Genomic DNA, 9,399 nt, shown 5'->3' with positions numbered 1-9,399 from the left:
TATTCACATTTTTTGGAAAGGGACTGTATGAACCAAACAGAAACTGTCATTTTCTGCAAAGACTAATATTGATCTATGGCTCACCTTCCCGTTCCCATTTACCTTCACTAGACTGTAAAACCAAGGGAACCAGAGGAAGTGTGTGGACATGAAGAACGATGACTTGGCTCTACTCAATCTTTTCAGCAGAAATAATCCCTGTGCAGCTTTTTAATGGAGCTCTCATCATCTGGGATAACAAGCTGACCTCGGGAAGAACTTCGGCTGCAACACACTTCTCTTCACCGGAAATCAGACCAGCCCAAACTTCATTCTAAGTCTAGCTTATGGCTGTCTTTTTCTGCATCAGTCAGCCTTTTTTGGATGGCTCTGTTAGAGCCTCGGGAACCTGTGAAGAGCTGGAATAGAATCGGAGGAGAACAGATCGAGTAGTTTCCTCTCTAATGAGCTCCGTCAACAGTTCTACCTGTAAACAAGCAGGGCTGTCAAGGGGAAGGGTCTCCTTCTCCGTCTCTCCAGCAAAACCACATGTCGATGTCTCTTTGCATTCCAGCAAACCCGACGTCTCGGAAAACAGATGCCGGCTTATCACTTGCCGCCCTCTGTCTGCTCGGTCTTCCTGCTTCGTTCTCTCTTGTCTTTAACATAAAGCAGGCTCAAATCCATTTTGGGGGCATCATGGAAAGTCATTAGTCAATATTTTCTCCCCTGTCTCTCTTCCCACAAGTAGGCTGTCACTTGCCGGCTCTGTGCCTCTGCTTGAGAAATTATGAATTATGCTAGCGTCTCGCTCTCCACATGGGGCCCACGACTGGGAAGCACCAACCATAGAGCTGCTACTTTGTGTATTACTCCTCTGAAAAGTTCCCTCCAGCCCTGTCAGTCCTGATTTCTATGAACCCCGGTTGCCAAATATGTGGCTTTTACCGTATTCAGACATATCACCTAATTTGTCTCAGTATTGTACAACCAGTCAGCCGTGGTCGGTATGACAGCGTATCAGGAGGCATCTCTTTTCCTGTTGTCTGTTATAGGCGGTGCAGTTTCATCTCAATCCCCCGCTACGCATGGATTGACATTGGCACAGTACAATTGTCTTGCCTTTCACTGATCACAACAGTTGGGATCTGTTTGACTTCAGGGGAGAGTTTTGATTCTTTGAAGCAAGGTTCTGTGAAGCTTTCAGGACCTGTAGCAGAACACTGTCATATTACAGAGGGAATGAAGAAATGTAAAGAAAACCCTGAAATGTTAAAAAGCAACCTAGTTTTAGGATGTTATTGTAACTGAACGAGGAACTGTTCATAATTGGGGGATAGAGTGCTATCTGAGGCAGCTGACCAGCTGTCATTCAGCCATCGGACGGGTGATTGGTTCAACTCCAATGTTACACAAAACCTGTCAGTGTCCTTGAGCAAGATCCTAAAGCCCAAGTTGTCTAGCTGTTCAGTGTACGGACATGTGACTGGTGGAACTGTAGAAAGTTCAGATAACTTAGAAGAAATTTGACTTTGCGGTTTGACTCATTGAAATCGGCCTCTGTCTCTTTTAGAAGCACTTGATCTTTGCAATAATCTGCCTACAACAGGAAGTAGTTGAAAGATCATGGCACAACAGATTGTTTTAATAGATTATTGCGTGAATTAACTTCTTCGCATGTGATGTTAATTGTGTTTATTTAACGGAAACACTGCATTTGCGAAATTGTGTCTTTTCGACATTAGCGTAATATTGATAAAGATTTGTGCAGATTTGTAATGGAAAAGCTGCTGGTTTTCCATTACATGGATCCATGGATTCCATGGATTTAAAAGAATTACATAGTTCGTAGATGGTACACGCTTATACGTGATGCTATAAGTGTGTACCATCATGCTTATAAAAGTGATGGTTTACTCACCGGAGCTTCAAGATAGAAACGACATGGTGGTTCTTTCTCTGAGGAGCTGAAACTCACATAGCCGTTGAATGCTATATTATTATGTTTTGGAAGATGATTTATTCATTTTTCTTTAGAAAAACATTATTGGTGCAACGGAAATAACTTTAAATCTAAACCTGCCGCAGGTACGAAAAACAGTAAGCCTCTCAAAAAGGTAAGTATTTGATGTCTGCTTACAGAGTATTTTCTCTCATGGACATATTATGGTTAAATGGCTTTAAACAGCTAAAAGAATTTGAATTGGATGCTCTGTTGAGTATTTCTTTACTTGTTCTGCAAACTTAATGTGATATATCTGTATATATGTATGTACATAAAACTGTTACAATAACTTCACAAAAATGCATGTCCCTTTAAAGGAGGCAGGGAGGCAGATTAAAGTATCATTTTCGATTAAGAGAGCATGCATGTGGACAGGAGGACCAAGAAGGGTGGCTGTTAGTCTTTCAGTCCCCAGCACATTGCATAACACTTGTGTTTAATTCAGCTGTGGGCATAGGGCCTGCAGGCTGCAGTCGGCTCAAAGAAATCACATGCGACAGGCTCTAAGCCAGTGACTCAGATTAAATATGGTGAGTGTTTGCCCATCTGGAGCTGTATGACAGGGTGACGAACATTTCAAACAGGGGTGCTCGCAGCTTGTGCTATAGAGGATTATCAAACCGAGTCTGCCTCTGTTTTTGTTGATGCATTCAAGTACAATAATAGTGTTGTGAGGATTTTTTATTCATTTATTTTTTGTTACACATTGTGGTGGATTGTTCTGGTGCCACGCTCTGTGCGCCTACATTTGCCTTTTAGTGTAGGCTAGCTTATTAATGCTAATTCTGGTACAGCTGATTTAGCGTTCCTCTTGTTAGTGCTTAGAACATACAGAACAGTCCTCTGGGGGTCTGCGTTTCTGCCAATTTCTTTAGTCTTCTCTTGGATCGAAGCAGCGAGGAGGTGGAGGATGCACTGATTTAGGAAGTGTGTCAGCCTTTCCTTAGAACTTATGCATAAATAATCCTCTACAATCCATTGATCGTTGACTCAAGGCTCGAAATGTATCAAACTATTGATTAAGGGTTTGTTAAGAGACCCTAATTTAAATTCAGCCCATTCTAAAGTGGCCTTTACCATGTGAACATATGTAAGCCAAAGCAAAGGACTCAGGCGATATCGACGCTCTAATGTCAGTAATGCTGTTGTCACAGTTAAAGCATTGCTGTTTCTAATACTCCATGTGAATTAAAAATCTTGGTGTATCATTAAAAACTTTGAGTGTTATTGCATCACAGGAAAAAATGTATTCAGTGATAAATTATTGTTATTTCAAAAGGTCCTGCCAGCATTCTGTCCTCTCAGGTGACACAATGAAAGTTGGGTTTAAGCGTGTACTTATAGTGTCCAGCAAGGGACATTCCCAGGACCAATGTGTGACCCTTAACCTGAGACAGCCCCTCTGCTGACCCTCAACCTCCACTCTCCCAGGTTGAGGTCATCTCCACTTACTTGGACTGAGCACTTCTCTTTGTACCTTCTTTCTTTGTCTTCTTCATGCCTGACAATACCTTGCTGTTATTCTTCCAGATTGGGTCCCACCTCTGGTTTTCTTGATGTTTAAAGGCTGATAAGCTCTTCAGATTCCATAACACCAATTCCTTCCTTTATCTCTTGTAGCTACTTTTTGTGAAGATTTTAAAAAGTTTCCTCATGATCTTTTCAGGAGACGTTGTAAAGAACCGCTGAGTTGTGGGTAATGGTGGATGATGTTGGCAGGGGTATAATCCAACAAACCATTTAACATTAAAAATTTCTTCCTTGCCATTCATGCCTCAATTGAGAAAAAGTGATATAATTACAGTGCAAATGTGTTCTATTTTTTGCTCCCAGCAGGATGAATTGCTTCTGTGTTGCTGTTTCACTTTAAGATGGTCCCACTGAGCCCCAGCTGGGGCCCTTGAGCTCCACTATTCACACTCGTAGGAGAGCCCACAGCGGACTGCTGTGCCAAGTTACTTTGTCTGAAATGAGCCCACAATGGGACTAGAGGGACATTGTTGCTTGCATAGGCTGGCTAAAAATGTCAGTGTCGAGCAGCCGCTCACAGTTGGCCCCTACATGTGATTACAACCAAGCGATGAAGTTGCCGTCACATTTTTCTTCCAGCTCCTCTTGTATCCAAACTTGACATCCAGTCGGTTATATAATTTATGATTTCAGACTCTCAGAAGTACAATGAGAACCTAATGACATGATCAGCCCAGTTCTACTAATAGACCATTGAGTCTAACGTAAAGTGTCTTCTAACCAATACATATCTGTAATAACTGATTGCCTTTGTCTTCTCTTTTCTCCCAGGGCTGAAGGTGCGCGAGGTGATGATCAACGTCTCCCGCCAGCAGGTGGAGGACTTCCACGGCCCCGAGGACTACTGGTGCCTCTGTGTGGCCTGGAGCCACCTTGGTACCTCCAAGAGCCGGAAGGCAACTGTCCGCATTGCCTGTGAGTGTGGAGGTCATTCATTACCATCGCTTTTCACAACAACAAACAAAAATAATAATAGGAGAACTTGTTTATCTGTGTGTGTGTGTGTGTGGGGTGTGTGTGTGTGTGTGTGTGTGTGTGTGTGTTTAAGAAATGAAGAGTTGGATCGAAGTTAAATTTGCTGTTTGTATGACGTCCATCTTGCTGCATTTCTCCGCCTGGTGGAATCAAGTGCATAGCTCTTAGGTAGCTTGTAGCCTGTAATCTTCCATTTCTCTTTATTACCCCAATGATTAAATCGCTTTTTGACAGTAGACAGACCATTTCACACACTACCTTACCATCACTCAGGAGAAAGACACAAAGATTACTGTATTCCACTAGAGGCAGAGACTAACCTCTTTTCACGTGGAGGAATCACTCCAACTGTTTTTAGATGTAAATAATGGCCTCAGACTCTCAAATAATTACAGCGCATTTGGAGAAACTTCAAAACTGCCGGCGAAAGTCCTTTAAGTCCTTTAAGTCCTTTAAGTCCTTTAAGTCTGCGTCTGCATTTAAGCTACAAATTCCTGCTAAATATAAAACTCATTTGTCCAAATATTTGGTAGTATTGTTGTTCGGTCTCAGTTACAGAACATGGAGTGAAAACAACACAGAAAGCTGTAATATGAGACACTTTCAGAAAACATGGAGAATATGCATTATCTGTGACGGTGATAAAGTAAGACGACAAGATGACATTTTGTCTCTCATCACCAACCTGAGATGAATGTGTGAACAGAGGAATGCTTGACTCCATCTTATGTTACGTTTGGTAAGATGTAGCCTTGAAATGTTCCCTTTAATGTGATCAAGCTCCTTTTAAGCTCCCATTTATTCTTCTGTTAATGTAGGAGTAAAATGTAATTCACAAATAACTCTGGCAGAGTAACAGCCTTTCTTGAGATTTTGCGATATTGGAAAAAAAAACAAAAAAAAAACGTATTTGTTACCAAAGTGAAGTCTCAAAAAGCACAAACAATCCTGTTCCTGTCCGTTACCTGGTGATAAAGGTCAGCTGGTAATATGAGCTCTGGTCATATGCATCTAGTTTTCAGGTTTTTTTAGTGTTTTGTAAGGACATATTTTGTGGCACTATTACTTCAGTCACAGTGTTTCAAACAGAAGATGGGTAGAGAGAGAAGATACTGAATTTGATTACTCTCCAAACTCTAAAATATTGGCATTGATCAAACTGGGACTGTATCATTCAACCAATATAAAAGTTCTGTATCACACACTTTGCGTTTTGAAACTCAAGATAACTTGAGCCTTGCTTGATTCCATGACAAAAGAATCAGATTCCTTTATGAACGCAGGTTTCCTGCATGATGCAGATCACCGCTGTGGAACATAGAAGGCTCCCTTCTGTGTTTAGATGATGTCATGTTCTTCATTTTGGAGAAAAAGTAAGATTTTTCAAAACAAATCAAACTGAAATTATTTGTTTTTTCCTGAAATATTGCTATAATCTGAACCCAGAACCATGTTCCATCTCGTCTCATCCCTGAAACAATAGCTGAGACTTTCAGAATAAAAGTAGATGCAATTCCATTATGAATGTGCGCAAAACTTTGTCCATATTATGGTACTATCAAGCAAAAACAATTTTGCAATTGCTGTTTTCATAAAAGATAAATTTGATAAGTCATTAATAAACATGCTGCGACACGTTCCTCCCTCTACTTCCTGTCGTTTTCTTCTTCGTGGTTTGCGCCGCTGGCAACAGCCGGTTGTTGAACACGTGACTCAAAGGGTGAGGAAAAAAACATTTCCACTGCAGTTCTGCGAAATAAACCAATTTTGATACGACCAAAAAACCATCTCACCCTATAGCACCAAAATATTTAATCAAAAAACGGCTTTTGGTTTTTAAATTGAAGTGTTTCCGTTTAGCAAATTTATTTTTGAAATGTCAAATTGCACTATTATGTGGTCGGTGGAAACACAGCTGCGGGATGCTTTCTTCTCCTCCTTCTCCTCATTGATCAGTTACAGAAATGTTGAAATTACTGAGTTCTTCACCACAAAGGGAAAAGTTTTCATGCTGTAAAAACAGGCCAGATTTTTGTCAGGCCATAAAAAACATTTATGGTTTATATGATCCTTGGTGTATAACACATCACTGAATGATAATGTGCCTGAAAGGCATTCTGTGTTGAATCCAGCAGTGTGATGGCGGCCATGTTGTGAGAACACCAACAGCTCAATTGGGTGAAAGATTTTGAAAGGATATTTTCAGTCACTTTGACCCACTGCTGCTATGTGTTGCTCAGGCAGTGTGTGCCTGGCATGTTTTCAGATTGGTCATAACAACATACTTCTTAGATAAAAAATAATAGAATCACTTCCTGACTGGTTTTCGTCAAAACTCTCTGGCAGTGTTTGTCTTCTGATAGGAAGAGGAGCGTTCTGATCAAGCAGTTTCTCCTTCAGTTTGGACCAGATAGTAAAAGCCAGTTGAGCTGATTTTTTTCTCAACATAAACTGAATTAGGTTGATCAGCATTAAACCCCCAAGGCCGCCTGATCAAGTTCGACTCAATCAGTCATTCTCAGCCTGTGGTGTCGAAAACCAATACTCCCACTCGAAGATGTCAGAGGTTACCTGAAAGCCCTCCTCCATATTGAATTATCGTTTTTACTTACTGGAAGCAGAGAACAAAGAAGATGTGTGAAAATCCTTATCTGGCAGGTTTTTTTCTGTCATTGTATTTGCACTTACTTGACACTTACTTATCTATGAGCTGAGTTTTGGTTTTGTGATTTCTAAACACACAGGACTCTGTTCATAATCTGTCAGGACTGAGAAAAGTATCCAATTTAAATGTCATTAGAGGTTGACTAAGATCCCTCACCAGGTCACTTTGAACATGGGGTTTGTCCTGCAAAGCACCATGGGACTGGACTGGCGCTGCACCGTCTGGAGCTGAAGTCCAGGCTAACGGTGACATCTGACATCTGCCTCTTATCTCCCCACACAGATCTGAGAAAAAACTTTGAGCAGGACCCCCAGGGGAAGGAGGTGCCCATCAACGGGATGATCGTTCTGCACTGTCGCCCTCCAGAGGGAGTGCCAGCAGCAGAGGTGAGGGGTTCCCTCCGTGGCTCCGCCTGAAGCTGGAGAAGTTTGTGCTCCTCCAGCTTCCAGGAAAGATCTGGAGGATGACTCTGTAGCACTTTGACGGGGAATTCAACATCCTGCACCGGTTTCCCTTCATGTTATTTTTCACTGATTAGTTGAGAATCGTTTAAAAAAAGAGGGATCTTTCAGAATATTGGATCCTGTTAATTCAAAGGGAAAAAAACACAAAAACACCTAAAATCAGAAGTTTGATGATATATCAAAATTCAACAAAAGTATCAATATCGGTATTAACGATACAAGCCCTGTATTTACTTGCAGTATCACACATCTCCACCAGTTAGAATGCTCCTTTTAAGAAAATGTTCATTTTCCAAAAGATTCTTCATTTTCTAGAATCAGATCTTCATTGTTCATAGAAATAAATACTTCCTACTTTAGCTGCCAGACGTATTTGAAAAGGAAAGCAGTGATGTGAATTACAGTATACCGTCTGTGACTCCTGTCCTGTAAGTAAAGATGCCCAGAGCAACGGGAGCGTTCCAGCAAACCCTCCCTAAATAGAACCAGTGGAAACCGCATGGCACAAACTGATTCCACTGTGAGTGACTGGAGACTCATTAGCTCTTCTTTACACCACTGCTGACAAGGATTATTTCCAAACAGTGGATGTGCTGCCCCCCCCCCCCCCACACACACACCCACACACACACCCAAACCGCAGGCTCACATTCTATTGTGTGTGCACTTTCATGTTGCAGCAGCAGCCGCACCGCAGCTGAAACCTCACACCGGCCGCGCTCACGGCTGCCATCTCAATATTTCATGGAGGAGGTGCGCTGAAATGGACGGGGCCGGGGAGCGCTGGCTCACGCTCTTTCCATTATTCACTGCCGTCTCCTGTGACCGCTCTCATTTGTGTTGACAAAGGACTAGATGGGAGATAGTGATTCCTTCAGTTCGGCTCACACTCAACTATTTTTACCACCTCTGCGGGGACGCGCTGCGGCTGGAATGACATCAATCCTCCATTTTTCCATGCTGGATCATTCATATACTGCGAGGGAACCGGTCGAGGCCGAGTCTCTTCCTAAATCTTCGTCCTGCGGACGTGCGTTTCTCACGCCGATTCAAACCGGAACAAAACGCCTCCTGGAGGAAGCCTTTAAGTTTCCTCAAAACATCAAACAAATAGTAAATGTTTGCACTACAGAAAGGAGAGACAGTCACAGGAAAACGAAGGGAGCTCTGCCAGCAGCAGGCTCTTATTTTGTTGCATCAACCAACCATTAGCTGCAATTCCACTACAAATGTGTGCAAAACTTTTTCAATTTTCTGCTAGTGTCAAAAAAAAACATAATCTTGCAAATAACAAGTGCAATTAAAAACACATAAGCTAAGCCCTAAACCTTATATTAGATTTTTTTTTATATTTCTTTAGCAGGTTGCAGAGAAGACTATCACTTTTTAGCCTTCATCAGTCTTATGATGTAACTGTGGTTATAAATGTGACTCTTACTTACTTACTTTATGACAGAAAATCTACCATTAAGACAAACTTTTTCAATCTGTCTTTAGTTTTAGAACTACAATCATTTGACCCTGAAACAATGGAAGATTCTCAGCTCTGAACGAATGTGGCCCTTATGTTGATGCGTTTATGTAACCTTTTGTTTGGCATTTTACAGTAAAGACTGATTCTGCTGATCTGCTGCTCTTGCTTAAAGTTTAGCTCTTAAATATGGCCGCCTTCGTATAAAAAAAACAATACATATACCAGAAGAAACAGTGTTTCTATTCATGCTGACAAGTTTTGTGAACCAGCATTTCAGTATGTGAACCATAAGGACTCCCAGATGGTA

The 9,399-nt window shown here is 41.5% G+C and overlaps 1 protein-coding gene across 1 annotated transcript in view; it reads left to right on the top strand.

The window, feature by feature from the left end:
• The first annotated feature begins 4,292 nt into the window (after positions 1-4,292).
• Positions 4,293-9,399, top strand: part of LOC106934329 (netrin receptor UNC5D-like) — an 87,015-nt gene continuing 81,908 nt past the window's right edge. Inside the window, exons 1-2 of the mRNA XM_088009120.1 lie at positions 4,293-4,429; positions 7,437-7,540. Coding sequence (XP_087865246.1) covers positions 4,306-4,429; positions 7,437-7,540 — 228 coding nt within the window. The 5' untranslated portion in view covers positions 4,293-4,305. The remainder of the gene's footprint in view (positions 4,430-7,436; positions 7,541-9,399) is intronic.

Source organism: Poecilia mexicana, unplaced genomic scaffold (genome assembly GCF_051168715.1).
Source record: "Poecilia mexicana isolate PSO_F unplaced genomic scaffold, ASM5116871v1 scaffold_9, whole genome shotgun sequence".
Classification (NCBI taxonomy): domain Eukaryota; kingdom Metazoa; phylum Chordata; class Actinopteri; order Cyprinodontiformes; family Poeciliidae; genus Poecilia; species Poecilia mexicana.
Note: the sequence above shows the minus strand (reverse complement) of the source record. Positions and strands in the feature narration are given on the sequence as shown.